The 24,616-nt window shown below is 27.4% G+C and overlaps 2 protein-coding genes and 1 long non-coding RNA gene across 4 annotated transcripts; 2 read left to right on the forward strand and 1 right to left on the reverse strand.

The window, feature by feature from the left end:
* Positions 1-340: 340 nt before the first annotated feature.
* On the forward strand, positions 341-2,790 carry LOC103574055 (succinate dehydrogenase cytochrome b560 subunit, mitochondrial). The gene is made up of 6 exons (XM_008553389.2): positions 341-445; positions 565-605; positions 689-745; positions 830-1,029; positions 2,331-2,473; positions 2,569-2,790. The coding sequence occupies exons 2-6, from the start codon at positions 586-588 to the stop codon at positions 2,674-2,676; spliced, it is 528 nt and encodes a 175-aa protein (XP_008551611.1). The 5' UTR covers positions 341-445; positions 565-585; the 3' UTR covers positions 2,677-2,790.
* LOC103574066 (replication factor C subunit 3) lies at positions 2,774-7,765 on the reverse strand. Its single transcript, XM_014442331.2, has 5 exons — positions 7,239-7,765; positions 5,843-5,980; positions 5,596-5,761; positions 5,212-5,530; positions 2,774-3,218 (listed from the first exon to the last, which is right to left on the reverse strand). Exons 1-5 carry the CDS (start codon positions 7,323-7,325, stop codon positions 2,861-2,863), a joined length of 1,068 nt encoding a protein of 355 aa, XP_014297817.1. The 5' UTR covers positions 7,326-7,765; the 3' UTR covers positions 2,774-2,860.
* An 11,877-nt stretch (positions 7,766-19,642) lies between these two features.
* Positions 19,643-22,138, forward strand: LOC128669026 (uncharacterized). Of its 2 annotated transcripts, XR_008404582.1 has the most exons (4): positions 19,643-19,689; positions 19,850-19,955; positions 21,474-21,970; positions 22,061-22,138. It is a non-coding gene; the product is annotated as an uncharacterized LOC128669026 (long non-coding RNA). The 2 variants fall into 2 exon arrangements; XR_008404583.1 differs by lacking the exon at positions 22,061-22,138 and having other exon boundaries at positions 21,474-21,971.
* The last annotated feature ends 2,478 nt before the right edge of the window (positions 22,139-24,616 follow it).

The raw sequence follows: 24,616 nt of genomic DNA on the forward strand, positions 1-24,616 counted from the left end.
CCACCGTGTAGCAGAACACATGGAAAAAGTTTAGTTATAAACCTCTAAAGTATAAATACTTGGAATTTTCGTAAGTGTGATGAGCCCTGATTCCACACAATTACTATATTTTTTACCATGAAATACAATTGTGAAAAAAAAACATCTTATTAGTCGATAAACTTTTAATATAAAGTAACTTATAATTTTCAAATTGACAATCGGATTCTTTCGGTAGTAATCGGCTCCGCTCCGAGCAGTCAAGAGCAAGCAATTGAACACGCCATAATACGATAACTACTACTTAGAGAAATTTTTAGCCAATAAAATTTCACTGCTGTGTTTGTGACTTTATATTATTTACTGCTACATGTAAATTCGGCCTAATTGTGATCGGAACTTTTTTGTTCGCCAATTTCAAATTACTATATAATAGTATACGTTTTAAAGACTGAACTTTTTTCTGGTAAGACAATTGTAATAAGTAAACAATAAAGAAAATAGAATGATAATAGAGTAAATAATTTACTCTTTATTTAAAAAAGTGTTTATAAATAATGTTAACAATTTAATTTAATTTTCAAGGTACCAGAGACAATTAAAAAAATGGCGTTAAACTATACTAGGTAAGATATACTTTTTTAAATAATGTTCTTAATAGATAATTATCGAATTAAAATTTTAATAAAATATGAATATTTACTTTCAGATTATTATGTAAAAAAAATTTAGACGTTTGTCAATTTCGAGGATTGTTTAAAACTACGTAAGGTTTTATTATTACATAACCTTGTTTACTTAATAAATAATTTATTACTTATCTTTTTCATTGAATATTTCTGTTTTGCAGTTCTTTGAATATATCCTCAACTGGTTCCAAATTAGCAGCAGTGACATCATGTGAAACTTATTCAGAGAGAAATCGCCGTTTGAAACGACCACTGTCACCTCATTTAAGTATTTACAAACCCCAGTTGACTTCTATGCTGTCAATTACTCATCGAGGAACTGGGATAGCATTAGCTTATTATGCAACAGCAGCTGGATTAAGTAAGATAAGAAATTAAACAGAATTTCTATAGCTAGTTTCCTTACAATCTAAAAATTCTTACAACTTTCGTAGTATTAGAATAGAAAAGAATGGTTTTTTGATCTGTTACGGCGAATTCTAGTGTGTTAAGGTACTTACTCTCGAGTCTTGAGAATGTTGAGTTTTAAAAAATTCAGCTTTTGGTTTAGAAGCAACAGTTCGGTCAATTTTAGTATATCCATAATAAAGACTATAAGATCGCTGGTATATTTCTTTTATTTTCAATACCAGTTAAACATCTTATAATATTTAACTGAATGCTATAAAATTCGGTTTAGAAATGAAATTAATTTTTTCAAGTTTTTGATTTTTAATTTATACTGAAATTTATTTCAAATAACAAAATTAGTTTTCCTCACTAAAATTACTTGCTGAATATAAGTTAGTAGCTTATAGAAGACAACTTTTTTTTTTTCATGAAATTTTGATATCACCGCTAAAAAATCGATTAAAAATTACTTAAAAACATGCCTACTCAAAATTAATCACATATTACATAAAAAATATTTCTACAAAAACGGCTGAAATTATGAAAACTTTAAGTAACTAGATGTTCTCATTATTTAAAAAAAAAAAACAGTGTGCACTATTAAATTAAGATATTAAATTTTTTTTATGTATTTTTGTAATAAGCGTTCATCTAAAAAGCCATTTAGAAAATTTTTCATTACGTACGTCCAATTCTAAATCCGCTCAAAATCAGAAAAGCTACGTTAAAAAATCATGTCATGATTTTTATGTCAATTTTTATGGTTTTAAGCTTCGATGAACCATTAGGGTAAGATTAAATTAAAGAATTAGTTGTATTTGGCATTAAAATCATAAAAAGTTCTCAGAAAACTATAACAAAATTCTCCTATGAACTTATAAAAAATATGTACGTTTAAAGCAAAATTTCCACTTGTTATGGATGCGATATGTTGTTTTCAAAATCTTCGGAGTATTTGTACTTTTTACTATGAAATGATCGTGCTCCTCAAAAAGATTGGCCAATGTTTCTGACTGGCTTACGAGCGAAATGGTCATAATACAGAGCACCTGAGGAATTACGCAGAAATTTTTTTTTTACACGAGTAGATCTAAACCATATTTTTCGGAACTACCAGTTGAAAAAATAGTATTTTTATTTAAAATAACAAAGTGTTTAGACTTAGATAGAAAAAGTAGTTTATTTTAATTTTAATTTTGATCTATACATTGGTGGCTTAGTGATAGCTTAGGCAAGCATGCAGATTTTATTTATAATTTATAATTTTTTTAGCGGAACTTTTTCATCCTGGTGGAATGAGTTGCCTTATTGAGTCAATAAATTCTATAGGTTTACCAATGCCATTACTTTTTCTTGGAAAATTAATGCTAGCATGGCCAGCCACGTACCATTACTTTAATGGGATCCGGCATTTAGTAAGTCATAAAAAATATTTTTTAAACATTTTTATTTATAAAAGTAAAAGACTTTAATGAATATAAAATATTAACAAATACTTAATTTTTTTTAGTCCTGGGATTTAGGATTATTTTTGACAATCAAACACGTCTATAGCACTGGATGGACAGTTCTTGGTACTTCTGTCATTACGGCACTCATATTAGCTGCGATGTTTTAATTTTATTGATAATTAAGTAATGAAAGTTCGTAAAAATTATTATTGTTGAGTGATTAATTATTAATTTTAAATTATTATGTATATAATAATTTCAAAATAAAAGTTACCAAACTATTTATTTGAAATTAAATTAATATAAAAAATAATTACAGTAAATATTATAGTAAACTGAAAAACAAAAATTTTATTCAAAATCATCCATGGCCACATCCATAAACTTTTTATAAATTGTCATAAATTTAGCAACAAATGCTTCAAGATGAAAAATAGCTTTTGATCCTCGATGCATCCTGTGTTCAAATTCAGCGGCTACTAAAACGATTTCAGCTTTTAATTGTAAGTCACAATTTTTAATACATTCTTGTAAGAGTCCTTTGAATATTAAATCACAAGGAATAGCATGAGTAAGTAGTTCATAAAGTCTGCCACGGATATCTAACAATTTTCGTGGAGTTTGTTCTGTGACCATCATTGCTGCAGTTTTTCTAATAAAACTCTGCCAATCTGGTTCAGTTATCTGTTGGTCTGGAGTAAATGGATATCTAATAAAAAATAAATTAAACTAATTCAAATTTAAAGTATTGTTAGCGATAAAAAACGGTTTATATTTAATTAATAACAACAGAGTAGGGGCAGCAAAACATTTTATAAAAAAATTTTGTTTTTTAACATTCCAAAATCGATTTTGTAAATATCATTGAGCATGATTTTGAATTTCTTTTTGGCTGTTTTCGAAATATTTTGTTTTTAATTAAAAAAAAAAAAAAAAAAAAAAAAAAAACAGTATGAAATCAAGTTTTTTTTTATCAATTTACAATAAAAGAACTCCTAGTGCCAAGTATTTTATGTGTATTTCAATAATCGATTTGCAAATATTAGAATTTTTTTAAATTTCATCAACTTTTAATAATTTTTAAATCTATTACTTTAAACAATATACAGGGGAGCGTGGGGTTGTCCCGGTCAGCGGGTCGCCTCGGTCACCCAAATTTTGAAAATTCTATCATATAATAGATTTTGAATTTATTTTTATTTTATACTCTCATTGAATTAGAGGTAATTAATGAGCCCTAACGTTATAAATTAATTACTTATTAATAATAAATAATAAATAAAAAATAGATCGACTTTTGATCTCAAAATCAAGGACATTATAATAAGGTTTTTTTATATATTTTACAAGAAGAAAAGAGTTTATAATTGATATGTATATAATCTACAGACATTTCTTAAATCATTTTAATTTTTATAAAAGTATAATTTTCATCCTTTTTTTTAAATTCAGTTTATTTTCTCAAAAGTTAGTTGGGGTCGTATCGATCAAAATTATGAGGTCACAACGGTCAATTCATTCACTTGTTTTTTCGACTCACAATTCGTGTGTTTGTTTAATAAAAATATAAACCAATATCTTATTTAATTAGCAAGTAATTAATTAAGGTAAGCTTTTTGAAAATTTAATCTAAAAATTTTTTTGTTCATCAGGGGCATTTTCTTCTACAAGTTCGTAACATTTTTGTTATAATATTAATGAATAAATAAATAAATTATAGATGCCTCGTAAGCGAGGACAGAAAATGGAAAAAAGTTAAATGTTGTTAATTATTAATTTTACATTTTTTTCTTTACTTCTTAAGTTTTAGTTGACCAAATAAAATTTTAATTTGGTGAAATTTCAGCAATACGACTTTAGATATTTAATTTTTTATTTAAAATTAACAATGACCGGGATGACCCGCCAAATGACCGGGGTGACCCGACGTGTCGGGTTTTATGATCTAATAAGGATAATTCGAAAAATTTTGAAGGTTTATTTGTTAGGTGACCGGCGCGATCCCACGCTCCCCTCGTTGCTTTTATAAAAATATCTTCTTTGCAGTTAAAACTAACTTAAATCTTTTACTTTGAAGTTAATAATAAATAGTGATTAACAAATAGTAAATTAACAATTTAAAGTAGGCAGTTAAACTTTTTCAAAACTCGAAAGTATCAATCAAAAAATATTAATGTCTTATTTTATGATAAAAACTATTAAAATCTTTTTTTTCTTTGCATCCAATAACTATGACATTATGAGAAATGTAATTTTTTATTATATAAATTACTTGTAAGAAAACTTAATTTAATCAAATTGTTTTTTCAATTTTCACTTTAAATATGATTTAAAAAAAAAAACAAAAAGATTTAACGTATTTGAATACTCGAAAACTTAGTATTTCCTTAAGTACACCGTTTTGCCTCCCTCCCTACCCCTATATATTGTAATGAAAGTGGGACTGATCTTGTTTGAATATCTAGAAAACAAATGCCTTCTTCTCTTGTTTTATAGAAACGCGACTAGAGTCAGTCAGTCATATATATATTGATAACTAAACAACGCATCTTGTATTTCAATAAACTATCTTTCTTTGCCTTTCCTTTTACCGCTGTTAATTGTGGTGTTATTATTTTTAACTTGTGTGTTGTTATTATAATGTAAGTGATTAATAATTATAAGTTATTAGTTATTACAATATATATGTAATTTTAACTTACTGTTCAACTTTACATGCTTCAAGCATTAAAATAGCTCTTCGAAGATTTCTTCCACTTGAAAGTGCTAATCTAGAAGCTAATTCATCTGGTAAAATAATACTTTCTTTTTTTGAAATAATATGCAACACTGATTTTATTTCATCAATTGTTGGTGCTGGTACACGTATTCCAAGACAACGTGATCTAATTGCCGGTAAAACTCGTGATGTTGAATTAGCACAAAGAATTAATCTGCAAGTTGTTATATATTTTTCCATTGTTCGTCGAAGAGCGTGTTGAGCATCTTTAGTTAACTGGTCGACGTTTGTTAAAAGAACGACTTAAAACAAATCAAACGTTAAAAGAAAATTATTATTCAATTTAATAAAAAAAAAAAATTATTACCTTTGAAATCTCGTTGGCCATTGATATCAATTTGATGAGTTTGAGCTGTTGTTTTTACTAAATCCATTATAACTATTCTATCATATATTCCAACATCACTAGGATTAACTTCGATGTGATAATTGCTACTGATAGTCATTAATTCGATTTTTTTTTTCGATGGTGTCTAATTAATAAAATATTTAATTTATAAGAAATTATGAAAATAGATTACAATATTAATTTAAAAATAGAATTAAAAACAAACTTCAAATTGCATGGGTTCCATTCTAAGTCTTTCGACTCCAGGTCCATATAGTTCACGGATTATTGCCATTATTCGTGTTTTTTTACCGGCACCTGGAGGACCATGAACCAATAAATGAGGAAAATCACTTTTTTGTACCTATAAAAAAGTAATTAAAATATTTTTTGAACAGAAAAGTTTATAAAGAGAATTATATTTTATTTATTTATTTACAATTTTAATGTTATTTTCAAATGATGATGAGAAAAAACATAAAAATTTGAATAGTCGATGCTCCCTTTTAAAAGAAACGATTCTAAACGATTAGAAAAAATTTTTAAATACAATAATTTTTAATGCTTTTGAATACTTTGAACACTTTTGAATCGCCTTTCTTATGGGCATTTAACATTGCAAACCCGATGAAAGAAGATTTGATATAACTGCATACAGTAATATATGAATCATATCCAATTGGATAGAGGTAATGCATAAATATATAAAATTTTTACATAATTATATACCACTATATACAATCGTATGTAATTCTATATAAAAATGCAAAAAAGATTAATAAAATTATATACAAATGTATATATTTGTATACAATTATTTAGAACTGCATATAATTATATATAATCTATATTAAAACATTATATGATTATATACAAATAAGATATAATTACGTACGATTGTATACAAATGGATCGGGCCATTTTTTCTATCCAATTGTATAAAATCTTTTTTCATCGCCCTGATTAAACAACTGAATTCAACCGAATTCAAAATTTTAATTCTGTTATATTCTATCAAATTCTGCAAAACAGAATTCAACTGAATTGAAAATTTGAATTTGAACTAAACAGAATAAAACCGATTTAAAAATTTCAAATTTGTTTTAGTTCAGTTTAATTCGGATTTCGAATTAGAAATTGGAGAATTTTGTTAGAACTAATCAGAATTAAACCGAATAGAGTTATTTAAATTCGTTATAATTTGGACAAATTCTGGTTTTCCTGCCACATTAGACAGAATTCATTTTTAATTCAGGTACCGAATTAACAGAATTTATCTGAATTAAATAGAATTAAGAATTTAATTCTGTTTAATTCGATCGAATTCAGTTGTTCAATCAGGGCGGGAATCGTTTTGAATCTTTTTTTTTTTTTAAGGGCTCGATGAGCACTTCAGTGAATGCTATTTTTCATAATAGTCCATTGTCAAATTGAATAAAGTAAAAAAAAATTTTTCTCAATATATTATTATATTACTAGGTGGTCAATAGATATACCACCGGTATGCAATTATGAGCAAAAAAGATCATTTTAAAAACTCGACATTTACATAAATAAATTACTTCTATTATTAACTTTAATTGTTATTAGAATAATAACCTTAAATATATGTTAGTAATTACCATATTTTTTAAATGTTCCGCTTGTTCTGTATGATAATCCAATTTATTAAGACTAGAAGGACGATACTTATCTACCCATAAACTCATTTTGTTTATTTTAATTAATATTATTTATAAAAAAAAAAAAATACTCAAAAAAACATAAACTGTTATTTTAGTGAGGAATAACTGAAATTACGTATGAGTATGTGTATATTATATATATGCTTGGTTTGTATATATGGATGCATAACACATGGGATGAAATCGCGCCAAAAATCTGTTGATGTAGTTGAAGATTTCATTTAGAGATGTCAACACTTGTATATTATCCTAAGTGACTAGACTCGCTTTTTGGGCTGACCCTCACGTCCCCCAGTAGAAAATAGATTGTAATATAATTTATATGAAAGAAATTTACTTAACTAGTAAATAATTTGAAATACAAAGATTGAAATAAATTTTAGGTCAAATCCAATTTTTCTCAAGCCCTCTTCAGTAAATAAAGCAGTTAGTTAGAAAAAAAAATGAGCGGAAATTCGTTCATACGTCAATTTGTTCGAGAAAAAAAAACTATAGTCAAGGTATGTTCAGGGTTGCCAGAAAATTTTTGTTTGAGTCGCCCCATCTATGATCAAAAGTAGCAAAATACTTTAACAAGTCGCCCAATCATTTTCAAATTTAAAATAATGCTGTCGGCTTATAATTTATTCTCTATTAACCAATAAGAGTACACTATACCACAAAAATTGGAATTAACGTTTTAAAAAGTATTATTGCAATTATCTTTTATGTAGTGAAAATTATAGGATATTTTTAGGATAAATTGGATGAAAAAATAATCTTAATCAAGATTTTTATTAATTTTTTGCAAATTATGAATTATTTTTTAGTGCAAAAAGCAGAATATCGTGGATACAGGTTTTAATTTACATCAACTGTGTACATATTTCTTTATCTGATTGTTTAAAACAGAATAACAATTTACTTTCAACAGTTGGGATGAAATTACACAGTAAAAAAGGATTCGTCAAAATCGACAGATATCATCTATAAAACGAACGTTTTACACTTATTTGTAAGTTATTTTAACATGTTGTGAGTGTTAAAAAAGTTACACGCGGATGTGTTAAAAGTAACAAATTTTTCTCAGAATTTTTTTGTGATGGTCGAGATTATTCTTAACATATTTTGTCTGTTGATTTGACGGTAACATATAAAAAGTATTACTTTCGTATAAAATAACATTTTTGTGGGTTGAAAAATTAATCGATTACGACAGTTCAAACAAGATAAATACTGTGTGTTAAATTGACACACAAAAGCGTCAAATATTCAACACTCAGAATTTTAACATACGCTTTTTTTACACTTTGACGATTTGTTTTTTACTGTGTATACTCGCGTTTAAATTTATAATTTTGTATAAAAAATAAAATTACTATTTAAAACCAAGATCCCAATGAAACGAACTGAGACGAAGGAAATTAAATGCTTGAATGTAAGTGACATCATACACACAATTTTTTTATATGTACATACTGAATTGAAATGATGTTTGATTCAAGTCATTCACAAATGGAAATTAAAAATAATATTTGAAAATAATGAGTAAGGTTATTCCCAACCTTGAAACATTAAAAATCGCCCAAATTGCGACTTGTTGCCCAAACATTAATTTAGTAGCGAATGCATAGAGAAAATCGCCCAATTCGCAATAAGTAGCCCAATCTGGCAACCCTGGGTATGTTATCCAGTGGACAGTAACTAAATGGTGTTGTCGGTAATGTAGGTTTCACAAAAAATAAATGAGAAGAACAGTGAACTACTTACAAAGCAGAATTTTATTTTTAAATTCTTATTATACACTGGTCACAAAAATCAAGGGATACAAAAAAAATTCCAAATTTTTAAGTGATTTTTGATATGCTGTAACTCAGTAAAAAATGGTCGTAGAATAAAAATAAAAATAGCAAAATGTAGCCTCAAGTCTCTAGTTTTCAAGTTTTCAGTCATGCATGGCTATACATGAACCATACAAGGCCATGTATGGCCGTACATGGTTTTGTATTACTGTATATGGCCATGCATGACTGTATTAAAAAAGTTTATATGCCTACGTATGACCATATATGAGCCACTAAATACAATTATGTATGGATATATATAAATATATTAAGATTATACATAATTAAAAATTTCTCGGGATGGTATTGTATATAATCATATATAATTATATATAATCTTATATGTATATCCATGTATAATTGTATATGATTATATGTATAATTAGACATAATTATAAATGGATATATATACAATATTACATATATTTATATATGATCATATATAGTTATATATACCTGGAAAAAAATAATTTTTAACTCCGTACATCTCTGTTGATCAATGGAGATCAAAAAAATTGCGAGCCAGATGTACATAGATTTACAGAGATCTAAGATGATCGCAATTGTGATGGCCGTATATCTACTTAGATTTGCGCTGATTTCATAACCCATATAACCTAAAAACTTTTTTTTATCTAAGTAGATCTACTGAGATGATATATATAATAGACATATATAATCAGATCTGATCATATATAGACTTTTATATGGGCTTATGACAGCCAGGTATGATCAGATCTAATTATGTATGGGGTCATATATAATTATATATGACTCCATAAATCATCATGTATGATTATATATAACTTCATATATGATTATATATAATCATATATGGGCATATATATGAACATATATACTCATATATAATTAGACAAAAATTTTTTTCATCGGGTACAATAAGTGAATTGCGACTATGGACAATAATAGAAACAAATACTGCAGATTCTCATTTAGACGAATTAATAAAAACTGGAAAGGAGGAAGTCGTAAAAAGGAATAATTAAAAAAAAAAATATTATATATTATTAATAATAAAATTTTAATTATAATTAATTTTTAAAAGTGCGATTTAATGATTATATTTATTTTTAAAATATACTGATGTTACCGGCTTTGTAGTTAAACATACATAAATTAAACTTTGATTTTTAGAGTCAATAAAAGGCTCAATAAATAAATTTTAGAATAGTTTTGTTTGTCAATCATTTTTTTTATTTTAATTTATAATTTTATATCTCAATTAATTAATTTTTAATGTCTGTCAATGCAGATTAATATTTATTTATTGATCTATATATATCCATGTTTCAGGTTAGATTTATCTATCTACCCTGCTTAAAAAATCTCATAAGATCCGATAGCTTCTTATAAATTCTCATAGGAATTTTATGAGAATCAATAAGTTCTATAGGAAGCGGGAGTCCTCTTCTCATAGAACTTATTGAATTTTATGAGATTGTATAGGAAGTATTTAAAAAAATTATTTTCTCATAGATTCTGATAAGGGATTTTTTATAAGAATTTATCGGAAAATACAAATGTTTATAAAAAATGAGTTTTTATAAGATTGGATGAGAAAAAATATTCACGGGATGTATAGGGATCTATAAGAAAATGATAAAATTTACAAAATTTCTATTTGGATGGGAATGTATAGGGAAATGATCTCGTCACTTACAACTGGAAGCTATGAGAAAATAATAAAATTTACAAAATTTCTATTTGGATGAGAATGTATAGGGAAATGATCTCGTCACTTACAACTGGAAGCTATGAGAAAATGATAAAACTATCAAAATTTTTGTTTCAATGGGAACGTATGAGGAAATCATTCCGTCAGTAATGATGGGATTCTATGAGAAAATAATAAAATTTACAAAATTTCTATTTGGATGAGAATGTATAGGGAAATGATCTCGTCACTTACAACTGGAAGCTATGAGAAAATAATAAAATTAGCAAAATTTTTGTTTCAATGAGAACGTATGAGGAAATCATTCCGTCAGTAATGATGGGATTCTATGAGAATATAAAATTAACAAGCTTCCCGTTTGTATGAGAACGTATCCGAAAATATTTGTATCAGTCACAATTGGATTCTAAAAGAAAATAATAAAATTTTCAAAATTTCTGTTTTAATAAGAACGCATGAGAAAATGATCCTGTCATTAATAATGGAATTTTATGAGAAAGTAATAAAATTTATCATATTCCCGTTTGTATGTTCAATGACTTGTTGTCTCATGTAAGTTACGGTATTTACGCATATTAACATATTAGTCTAGTAAACGAGTGCTTTTTTGGCGAAAACCTGTCCAAGACCACCGAATATTATGATTAAGGTCTGATTTAATTCGAAATGGCATCTATAAAAAAAAATTAAAGTGGAAATTTGGGGCTGGAAAAAATTGTAAGTTATTAACAATTAAGTAAAAAAAAAAAAAAGGGGTTTGTTTTCTTACAAATAGTTCAAAAACTATTTGAGATATCGAAAATCTGTAAAAAGATCCTCAAAGAGCAGGAAATTTCCAAAAAAACTCCTGTCTCCCCGAACTGTACCAACAATATTTATAATTTTAATTTAGCGGTGAAAATGGGACTAAAAATGGGTAGCAGCGCATGCACGCGCGTTAATAGAATAAATAGCATAATCGAAAAAATTTATTTTAACCGATTAAATATAAATATTAAGAAATAAAAAAAATTTGGTTCTTTCTTACCACATGGATTAATAATAATCCATCGAAAAAATATTTTACCCCAATTTTTCAATTAACTATGCTTTTGTTATTTAGTTCATTTTTACTCATTGAAAGTTTCTATAAAAACCCTGATTATTTCTAAACTAAGAATCCAGGATTTTTTTCACTTCATAGAGCTATTCTTGAAAGGGTTTAGAAAAAATCGCCGTTGGAAAAATTAAAAAATTTCGACTTTTCACTTTTTTATTTACGATCTAAGGAATTGAAAAATTAAAAATGTAAATACAGCAATCAAGAAATTTTATTTTTTTGATTATTTTGTTTTTTTATAATAATTTAAAAAAATTTTTACTTACATCGTTCAAATAATTGTTATAAACAAGTGCATTGTTTATAAGATTAAAAAAATTTTTTTTTTCGAAATAAGATGCTTGATGAAAATAATGATTTTTAAGAAAAAAATCGTCCCTTAAAAAAATTTTTTTATTGCTAAAAAGCGCATTTGCTACCCTGATTAAACAAAACGATTTGTGACGATTAAAAACGATTAAAAAATTAATCATCATTAATCATCTTTAATCGCCATAATCGTCATGGTTTTTTAGATTTAATCGTCTCTAATCGTCAAAAGACGATTTAGTATTTTACGATTAAAAACAATTAATGACGATTGAAATTTCAAAACGTCATAAATCGTTTTTAATCGTCATGCGCATGATTAAAAACTCTGATTGAAACTGATTGAATCTGATTGAAACTCAATCAGAATTCTATCAGTTTCAATCAGAAACGAATTTTCAATCAGAAATGTTCGGGAGCGTTCGAGCGTCCTGATTGACTTTCTATCAGTTTCAATCAGATTCTATCAGAAAAAAATATTTAGTATTTTCTGATTGAAACTGATTGGATTTTTTTCTTTCAGTTTCAATCAGGTTCAATCAGAAAAAAATAATTTTAATTTTCGATTATTTTCCGATTGAATCTGATTGAAACTGATAGAGAAAAATCCAATCAGTTTCAATCAGATTCAATAAGGAAATAATAATTTTTAAGAAATAATTTTCTGATTGAATCTAATTGAAACTGATTGGATTTTTCTCTATCAGTTTCAATCAGATTCAATAAGAAAATAATAATTTTTAAGAACTTATTTTCTGATTGAATCTGATTGAAACTGATTGGATTTTTCTCTATCAGTTTCAACCAGATTCAATAAGGAAATAATAATTTTTAAAAAGTTATTTTCCGATTAAATCTGATAGAAACTGATTGAGAAAAATTCAATCAGATTCAATCAGAAAATAATAATTTTTAAAAAATTATTATTGTAATAAAAATTCGCATAACGACAATGTACAGAGAAATTGAGCTTCAATGTAATATTAAGCATCAAAATAATTTTTTTCTCTCTAAAGTCAGTATTTAATTTGTAGATAAAAATAAAAGTCAACGTCAGGGTTGAAATTATAACTTTTTTTTTATTGAACCTCAAAATTATTCGGTTGCATACAAATATACCCTGATTAAAAACTCCGATTGAATCTTATTGAAACTCAATCAGAATTCTATCAGTTTCAATCGGAAACGAATTTTCAATCAGAAATGTTCGGGAGCGTTTGAGGCCTCCGATTGAATTTCAATCAGATTCAATCGGAAAAAAATATTTTTTATTTTCTGATTGAATCCGATTGAAATATTTCAATCAGATTCAATCAGAAAATAATAATTTTAATTTTCGATTATTTTCCGATTGAATCTGATTAAATCCGATTGAAATATCTCAATCAGTTTCAATCAGATTCAATCGGAAAATAATAATTTATTTCTCGATTTTATCCCGATTGATCAATTTTTTATTTCTCCGTGTAGAATGTTCTACTTGATTTTAAACTATCTTCCTGATGAGCTAGATATAGCTAAAGTCCTTAGTAAAAATGAAACGAGGCACTGAATTGAGGCTAGCGTCGCTAGAATCAATGCTAACGGTAGATGGCAGACGAGGCGGCCCTCGTTTATTTTTAATAGGGGTATGCGTATTATCTATGAGATACGAGTAGTTTAACATTAGACAGTATAAAAATTGTAAGCTTAATATAGTATAAATCCTTTTTACTGTAGAATGTTCTACTGATTGTATCTTATAAACAGTGCACTTTAGCGATATCACCCTGTTTAGAAAATCTCATAGATTCTCATACGTTTCCATAGAGATTTTATGAGAATGAATGAGTTTTATGAGAAGTGCTGTATAGTTAAGTATAGGGCCTTATACATACAGCTATAAGAATCTCTCGGATTTTTTTAGCAGGGAAGTATAATAAACAATTCTTTAGAGGACGAAATTTTCTAAAAGTTGGGTGCTATGCATCTTTTTCGTACAATGAGCCGTTTTTTTTTTCACTATTAACAAAATTATATGAAACAAGTGAAAAATAGACTTTCGGATCAGATAGAATCGACATAGATCGAGTTAGAGCAATTTGTTTTATAGACTTTCAAATTCAACAAATTCTCTGCAAATTAAAACTGGTTTCAAAACGATAGCTTAAAATCTGGCTAAGTTATAGCAATTTAAAAAAAATGTTATTCAATTAACATACTTTTTAAATGGAAAAATTTGATACTCGAGAAAAAGTACTTTAAATTAAATTTAAGAGCTGAAATTTTCAGGGAATTTTTTTCTCAATATAAACAACAAAATTTTCTTGTATCGGCTAGAAAAAAAAAATTTCGTTTCAAATGAAGCGGATTCAATTAGAAAATAATAATTTATCTATCGATTATTTTCCGATTGAATCCGATTAAATCCGATAGAAAATTTTCAATCAGTTTTAATCAGATTCAATCAGAAAATAATAATTCATTTATCGAATATTTTCTGATTAAATTCGACAGACAATTTTCAATCAGTTTCAATCGGATTCAATCGGAAAATAACAATTCAGATAGTATTGATAATTATTAAAATTTGGGCAGATATGAATTCCATTTATCATTAATTCAGCAATTTTTAAAATATCCGAGTATAGAATTTTATCTGTCTTTCCAATTTAATCAATTTTATAAAAAGTTAAAACAAGCATTTTTCAGGATTATATAAAAACTTTTTTAAAAAAGTGTATTGATTGAGTTTAAAACTATCACAAAAATAAAAGGAAACATCAATAAAAAATTATATATATATTAAGATAGTTAAAAAAAAAAAAATTTTTTTTTTTTAACTATCTTAATATTGACAGTCTACCTAAAAATAAAAATTTCGGTACCAATCCAAGCTCTTAATAATAATACTACGGTTTGCGTCAATCAATTTTTCTATTTTCTATTTAAATAACACGGGAAAAAAACTTTTTATTTTTTAGAATTTTCTAACTTACAAGCCAATCAACGAATTATTATGCACGACAGATATTTTTGTAGGATATTGAATGCTCTACAACAAAAGTCTCATCATTTTTTGATAAATCTAACTGTTCAAAAGTTATTTGAGCTTAAAGTCAAATTTATAGAAAATTTTGAGATCTTCTTACTTTTCCGGCGAAACTATCAGTTTTATCAGAAAATCTCATAGAAACTTTTTTGTAGGTAATTTCATTTCTCAAAAATTATTATGAATATAGTTTTTTAAAATTTCGCTTTTTTTTCTAGTTATTTTCATTTCTATGTCAAGCTCTTAAAAAAATAGTTTTCTGATTGATTTTTTATAAATTCTAAAATATATTTTTTGTATTTTAACTTATATTTTTTAAATAAATTTTTTTCGTGGGGGGTTTTTAACGTAAGGATTTTCGTATGCTCCAACTAATAGAAAAAAAAGTTGCTTGAACCAAGAGAAAAATTTCTTAGGAGAAAAGATATATGTAGAGGAGAGGAAATTCACCAGTCCTAGGTAATAGCATTGGGAGTAGTTCGGTGCTCGCCACTAGATAGCGCCTACCACTTGTGAAGTGTCCCTGGTAAGAAACGTAGTTCAGACGTATTGTATTCCAGACTTGGAAGCAATTCTGACACGAGCACTCCTCTGTTCTTGACAGAGTGACAAGTGCCATTTTTGGTGGTAATATAGTATATCCTATATTACTTCATGACATGAAATCTAATTGTTAATATAGATCCAACGTAGATTTTAATATATTTGATTTTTTAATTTTTTTACCATTTAATAATATATAAAATTATTTTTTTCCGGGAATCGATAATTTTTGATTAATTTAAAATCGAAATCTTCCGGAAATATCTGATTAAATCCGATTGAAACTAATTGAAAGTCAATCGGAAATTTCTGATTAACTTTCAATCAGAATCATTCGGAAGTTTCCGATTGAATCCGATTGAAACTGATTGAATGTCAATCAGAAATTTCCGATTAAATCTGATAGGACGTTTTTAATCAGTTTCAATCGGAGTTTTTAATCAGGGATGCTACAGACAATCATTATTAACGCAAAAAACCAAGCTATCCCTAATAAACTCCTACGTCCTGACAAAAGTGTACTACCAGACCATATACAAGAACTCATACGCAAGAGAAACAGGATAAGGAATATATATCAAAGAACAAAAGTAGACATATACAGACAACAGAAAAACAGCCTTTCTAATACAATAACCAGAGAAATACAAACGTGGAACAATGACAACTGGGAGAAAAAAACTGCAAAATCTAAATGTTAAAGATAACTCAATCTGGAAGACAGCCAAATCTTTTACAAAAAAACTAGACAATAAAATCCCGACCTTACATGGACCAAACGGCTTAGTATTTACTGACACCGAAAAAGCTAACGCATTAGCAGAAAACTTTGAGCAGGAACATCATTTGACTGAAAACGACGGCGACGTTGAGACAGAAACACTAATCAATAATCACAATTCACATACGAAGAAATTATAAACATATGCGTAGATAAAGACGACGTGAAGCTAACAACACCACATGAAATAGTTAAAGCCATAAAGAAAACAAAATCAAAAAAAGCACCGGGGCCGGATGGAATACAAAATATCTTGTTAAAAAACCTTCCTAAAAAAGTCATTGTACAGCTTATGTACGTCTTTAACACTTGTATGTTGATATCCTACTTTCCAAAAATATGGAAGAAAGCCAATATATTGGCCTTCCCCAAGCCTAACAAAGACAAGCTGTTCCCCCAAAACTACCGTCCTATTAGCTTGCTTCCTACTTTGAGCAAGATATTCGAAATAATTATTCTCAACAGAATTAAAAAATTTGAAGGAAATAATAATATCATGAGGGAGGAACAGTTTGGTTTTCGTGATAAAAGGAGCACAATCCATCAGCTTTCGAGAATTACTAATTACATAACAACTAATTTTAATCTCAATAAATCAACGGCTATGATCCTTCTCGATATCGAGAAGGCTTTCGACACGGTCTGGCATAAAGGTTTAATATATAAATTAAAGCTCATTGGAATGCCAATACACATAATTAAACTACTGCAAAGTTATCAGATAAAAAGAACTTTTAGCGTTGTAGTGAACGGTGCTGCATCAAAATTACAAACAGTTGTGGCAGGGGTGCCGCAAGGCTCTATCCTAGAGCCACAACTTTTCTCATATTATATCAATGATCTCCCCATAGATCCTAACACGAATACAGCTCTGTTTGGTGACGACACAGCAGTCTACATAGCTTCTTGGAATAAAAACAACGCAATCAAAAAGTTGCGCAAAACCCTCAATGGCTTCATGGAATATTATAATAAGTGGGAAATAAAAATAAATGCAGCCAAAACTGAAAGTATCATATTTAGTCACAAAAAGAAACTAAAAAGAGGGGAGAATGATCTCAATATTACAATTAACAATGAGGTAGTTAAGCCTAAAAATAATGTAAAATACTTAGGAGTAACTCTAAGCAATAGGTTGAATCATAAACTACATATATCTAAAGCGTGCAATAAAGCATACGCCATACGAAACCTCCTGTTTCCACTCATAAATAAAAAAAGCAAGTTATCTACAAAAAATAAAATTATACTGTACAAAGCATTAATTAAACCAATAATACTATATGCGGCACCCATATGGGGCAACGCCTCAAAAACATTAATATCAAAAATGCAAACTGTACAAAATAAAATACTAAGAGTGATAGCTAATGTGGGACCTGAAGTATCTAACGTAAAAATAAAAAATAAGCTAAATATTAATGATATAACAAATGACATATATATGCAAACAAAAAAGTTCTATGAAACTAGTGTTAAGCAACATAAAATATTGAATGACATAGGGGCACTAAATAAGAACAACGCTCCGTTTCGAATAAAATACAAATTACCTCACAGCTTGCTGTGGAACAGCCCCTGTAAATAGTTTAGATATAAGTAGTTGTAAGATGTACATAGTAGTATATAAGATAGTAAGTAAGAATAAAGAAATCTCATGGGCTTTTTTTTAATTTTTACCCTATCCAAATATATAAATACACAAGTATTATTACTTAATTACATAAAAATACAAACATTTAATGTAACAGAAAAATGTAACTGGTAAAACTGCGTAGGCAATAGGTACAGCCATAAAAATGTAAAACATACTCCTGTAAACTTGTAATGATAAATAAAAACAATACTCAAATATGAATGTGTGATTCAGTTTGAATATTTCTGTCATCTGACAAAGTAACAAATGTCTTTTTAGATTGTACTATAGTATATTCTATATAACATCATTTCCTTTAATATTTAATATTAGAGTTTACTTGAATAATATTTTTCGAAATAAAATAACAAAAAATTACGTTTCAGCTAAAAAAAAAAAATCTACATGTCAATTGTTCGGAGAGAGAATACATTTTTGACTGAGAAAAAATTTGAGTCTTTATTAAAAAAGCAAACTTTTGGAGCAGAAAATTTTTTTTTCTCGGCCCAAGCAACTTTTATTTTCACTTAAACAATTTATTTTTTGGAGTAAGAGATTTTTTTTCTTGCGCCAAGAGATTTTTTTTTTTTTGGTTCGAAACGTTGATTTTTAGGCGAGAGATGACTTATTTTCTTTAGCTAAGAATTTCTTTCCTTAAACTAAGAAATTTTCAATTTCGCTTCAAAAATAAATTTTTTTGGAGCAAGTAAATTAATGGTCTTGAATAAAAAAAACTTTATATAATACATGCTCAAAATAAACGCCGTTAAATGCCTAACCTCGGCCTCATAAAGCTGCATAACTCGCAAAAAAAAATTCTCTAGATAATACATGCGCATTAAATTGATCAGCAAACGACTGTAGATCGTCATTTATTGGTAAGTTTGTGTCACCTTGAATTAATAACCTGAATTATAATTTTATTAAAAAGTGATTAAAATTAAAAATGGAATCAAAGGAGGATAATACAAGCAAAAGTGAACCAGCAACTCCACCAGAATTTTCTCAAGCTGCTGATCAAATTTCTTACAATTTATTGCTAGATAAATTAAGCAACGCTTATTCAAAAGCTTATACGCAATTTATGGATTGGCGGCAAACTAATAATTTTTGTTTTCAAATTTAGCAGAAATTCTTAAATTTTTTTCTCCATGTAGTCATAATTGTTATCATCAACATTAAAGTGTTATTCAACAAAATTATCTCAAAAAAATAATTATCATCGGAAACGTCAAAGGTCACTATTTTCAACATAGAAAAGTCACGATCTGCAATTTATTAAAAATTCTTTAATTTTTTTCTCCGTATAGTAAAAATTATTATCATCGACATTAAAGAGTTTTGCAACAAAGTATTGCAATGAAATAATTATCATTGGAAATGGTAAAGGTCACTACTTTCAGCAGATAAAAACTAGCGATCTGCAAATCGATTACACAAAAGCTCATAGAACTTCGAGAACAACGATTGGTAATAAATCATAATTGCTTATATATTTTTAATTATAACTTTTTTGTTATTGAATTTATACAAAAAACAATTTTAATATTTTTTGTAGAAAATTTTAAGCTCTATAAATCTTCGATCGTTTAGCTGCAATATTAAAATTAAATAACTATTGTTTTTCCAGCTCAAGATACAAAATCGAAAAAATGTCGAAAATAATTTTATTATTATCAATTTTCGTATTGATTAGTCTCTACGCTGGTACAGATGCAGGATGTCCAGGCAAATGGGTGAGTAATTACCATAACACAATAAAAAAATCGAAGCAATGAATGGTCCTGCGAGCCAACCATAAATTTTCCCACTATTTTCAAGCTTGAAAAGCTTGATAACATTATTATTAGTAAGCTGTTGAGCTCATCGAGCTTAGAAAACTGTTGGACGAACAAATCCATACGGAAAAATATATATCCGAGATTATATGGCAGCAAAATAGCATATACATACGACAATATCAAAGATATGAGCCGGATATCTACTATTTTGGCGGGATATACTTTTTCATGCGAGAAATATTCATTTCACTGAAAAAAAGTAATTTTTATCCGACGAAGTCTGCGGGACAAATCAACCGATGTGCACATGCATGCTTTGTGACAATCGAAATAGCTTTTTGAGACTTTGATCGAATCAAACTCGGAAACAAAGCGGTCGAGTGATTTACGAGTTATGTAATAAAAATTAAAAAAGAAAATTTGTTTTTTTATTTGTACATTCTGTAAGAATTGGAAACTACTCAATCGTTCGACTTCCAAATCTAATCCATTTTAAGTCTTGGTGAACCCTTTTGATTGCCGCCGTAAACATTCGATTCGTTTCACAGCGAGAGAAAAATATCGTCAGACCGAGTATACGTATTGATATACTGAAAAAAAAAACCTGTATTCAAGTATCTGCGTATTTGTATTCTCCTAAGTAAATATTTGTTTAATCATAGCAAACATATACTCCAACCCAGTAATATTTTCTTGATTTAAGAATTTGTATTCTTATTTTTAGAAAATAACCTTAGTTGAAGTTCATTTTTAGTCAAAACTCTACTATTTAAAATATATTTTTAACACATGTTTTATATTTATTTAAATACTTTTTATCTATTTTTAATATTTTTCTTTTTCATATAAAAAATGTATATTTTTATTATTTTAACATATATTTTTTTTATGAATTTTTTTCATTGGGATAGCCCTCCGTAACTCCGAAAGTAACTACTGTGAATGCTTTAGTCGATTTAATTTCTCCTACCATGGCTTCACTCGGAGTGAATAGCCAATTTTGTTGTACGGATCATCGCGCTGCCAAAGCGGATACTTATATTAATGAAACTACATATGTTTACAAAGGCTATTTAACGTATTCTTAAATGTACTAAATTAATACTCATCCTAATCTAATACATATCTTTAATTTAGTAATACGATAGTCTATTAAATTAACATGCGAGTATTCTTATAGTAGTCCCGGTGGAAAAGTCCTAAAATGGAAAGTGGGAGTATAGGAAATATGTGCTTGCTAATGATAGTGGAAGGACAACTTTATTGTTGGGGCTACTATAAATAATATACGAATCGTTATTTTGACGATACGTTATTTAAAGATACATTAGATATAATTATTCTGACAATATTTTCCTCGTCGTGTGCGTCGGTTGAAAGTTGATACAATAAAAATTATTCGTTCATAACTTTCGATAAACGACAATAATTTCAACTGAAAAATGAATAATCATTAAAATATATTTTTTTTAGTGTCATCCATCCCAAGGTTATGGCTGTTGTGATGGATATACGTGCAGTTCGCATTTTTGGCAAGGTGATTGCATAACTGACAGCGAGTCCTTCCGTCGAACAGTTCCAGGAAAATAATTATAACAATACAGTAAAAATTTAAAGATATATTTTTCCAATCAATAAAACTCTTAATACACAAAAAATTTTTTAATTGATTTTCATTAATTGACAATTTTATATCTTCTTTATCAACTCTAGGAGCTATTATTTTACACGGTGAAAAAAATACAGTAAAATTTACTGAAGAAAATGAGAATAATTATTAAATTTATAGATAGTAACTTGAAACGCTTTTGATTTAAATGAAAAATTCATAAACAAAAGTGAATTTTACTGTCCCGTTTATTAAATTTCACTATCCCGTTTAGTAAATTTTATGCCAAGGCTCGACCTACAGTCATCCTAGGCGATTCCTACCTGGGGAGTATCTAAAGGAGAATTGTCCGAGCTTTCAGGTACGAGGAAGCCAGAGCATACCGTCACAAATTGTTATAAACAAGTGCATTGTTAATTAGATTTAATAAAATTTTTTTTTTTTTTTTTAGGAAGAGATGATTAATGAAAATAACTATTTTCAGTAAAAAAAAAACGTTTTTTAAAAAACATTTTTTATTGCTAAACAGCGCATTTGCTAATTCATAATTTTGTTTTCTACTCAATATTAATATTAAGTTTTAATTTCGTTTAAATCATAATTTATCATATGTTCCTTTATATTAGAAAAAAAAATTATTTTATTTATATATTATTGGTTTCTTAAGCAAAAAATTTGTTATAAACAAATAAATTTTCACTTAATAATGCCAAAAATAATTTTTTTTTATTTTCAAAAATCAAAAAAAAAATCTTTTGAACCAATGATCAAAAAAATCTCAAAGTTGAGGATGAGTTTTTTGATGAGTACACGGGAAAAAAAGAAACTCAAAATAAGATGGAATTTATAGTCGCCAAATAAAAACTTACTTTCCGGAGAGAAATTTACAATCCAAATCAAAAACTACTATTAATAATGGAAAGTTCCATTTTTTTCATTGATTCTTACAATCGGTATTATAAATTTTACGATTTGTAAAAATTATAATGCAGACTATTAAAAATTGAATAAATAATGGTAACAATCTATAATTATTTCACAACGATCATTCTGAAAATAGCAATATTCAAAAATCTTTTTGATAATATTACAATTCTGAGTTAAAAAGATTTATGAGCGTAGAAATTTAGTATTATAATTCATTAACAATAAATTACTGTAAAACTTATATTTATTTTTATCTATTCTGTAAAATTCTGTAGATAAAATAAAAAACATTAGTATAGAGTAGATAGTGATTTTTATCTGGAAACACCAGAAAAATCATACGTGACTCAAGTTATGTTTTTATGAATTTCGCAAAAATTATTCACTTATATCCCGATTAGTACAATTTGTAAGATTATTAATATTACTTCGTAAGATTTTGGAACTATCTCTGAAAACATTGTAGTAAGAACTATAATTAATTATAATAAAATAATTTAATTTATATATGAATTTATTCTTGGATTATTTTAACCAACTTTCCCTATCCTAAATCAAGTGGCGTACTCAGCTACATCAGACATTTCGAACCCAGTGCTCAACATCCAAATGAGCATTTGAAGAAGGATTGTCCGAACTTCCTGGTACGAGGAAGCTAGGGCAAACCCTTACAAAATATAATCTTAAGTTCATTGTATTTTATTTATATTTGGCATATACTTCGAGAAATTCGAATGGTACTTATAGCCGAGTGGTTGGCATGCTTGCATTCGAACTAGATTATTCGCAACATTTGAGATATATCCATAAGCAAATATACAGATACATTCCAACAATATATAATACATATATAAATAGATAGCAGTGATTCTTTTAATCAACAGATATTATTATTCTAAATAAACTGTTGTCATTTATACTTTGGGTTACGTAAAGTTTTGATTTTTTTTCAACATTTTGAGATTACTTTCTCGGATTGTAATTATGTTTTTTCTAATATAGTAAAAATTCTTTAATTTTTTTCTCCATGTAGTAAAAATTATTATGATTGACATTAAAGTGTTATGCAACAAAATTATCACAATAAAATAATTATCATTGGAAATGGTAAAGGTCACTATTTTTAATGTACAAAAGTTATCGATTCGCAATTGAGTAAAAATTCTTTGATTTTTTTTCTACTCGTAGTAAAAATTATTATTATTGACATTAACTCTTTCCCGGTTTGAAGTCTCGAGGAGTCCCGGTATGAGCTGTGTGGGAATAAAACCAATCACAGTTCTTAGTAAGGCTGTGTGGGTATCGATTTAATCGTATTAGTGCATGCATGCTTCCTCTTCTACTATTTTTTTTGTCTCTTCTCTTCTGAATAGGCTAGCACACTCTCATTTGAAAATGAAGACGTACAATCCGAATCAAGAGTAGGGATTCAAGGTCAACCAGGAAAGGGTTAAAGTGTTGTGTAACAAAACTATCACAGAAAAATAATTATCGTCCCGGAAAATAATGTCTTCATGAAATTTCATGAAGTTTTATAAAATTAGTGAAATTTTACAAAGTTGCATACAATTTCATACAATTATATATAATTTTATAAAATTATATATATCTTTATAAAAATTTATGAAGTTTTAAAAACTGTTAACGAGGTCCCAAGGAGTTTTTGATATGAAATTTTATATATTTTTGTGAAATTTTACATGGTTTTACAAAGTTTTATAAATTTGGTGAAATTTCATGATATTTTGGGAAATTTCGTGAAAGACTAAAACTTTGTTCTTGTAAAATTTCATCAAGTTTGCATAACTTTATAAATTTTTTTAAAACTATTTTATATGTCTCATAAAAATTTCATAAATTTCATAAAATTTTACATAATTGTTATGCAGATTCCCTAGTAAAAATAAAAGAGGGCCGCTTCGTTTGTCATCTACCGCTAACATTGATTCTGACGCTAGCGAGGCACTGGCCAAAGCCTCGTTTCATTTTTACTAGGGTTCTACGGACATAATGATGTGAAATTTGATATATTTACATTAAATTTTATGAAATCAATGCTTTTACTCTATTTAGTATAGAG

This window comes from Microplitis demolitor, chromosome 2 (genome assembly GCF_026212275.2).
Source record: "Microplitis demolitor isolate Queensland-Clemson2020A chromosome 2, iyMicDemo2.1a, whole genome shotgun sequence".
Taxonomy (NCBI): Eukaryota; Metazoa; Arthropoda; class Insecta; order Hymenoptera; family Braconidae; genus Microplitis; species Microplitis demolitor.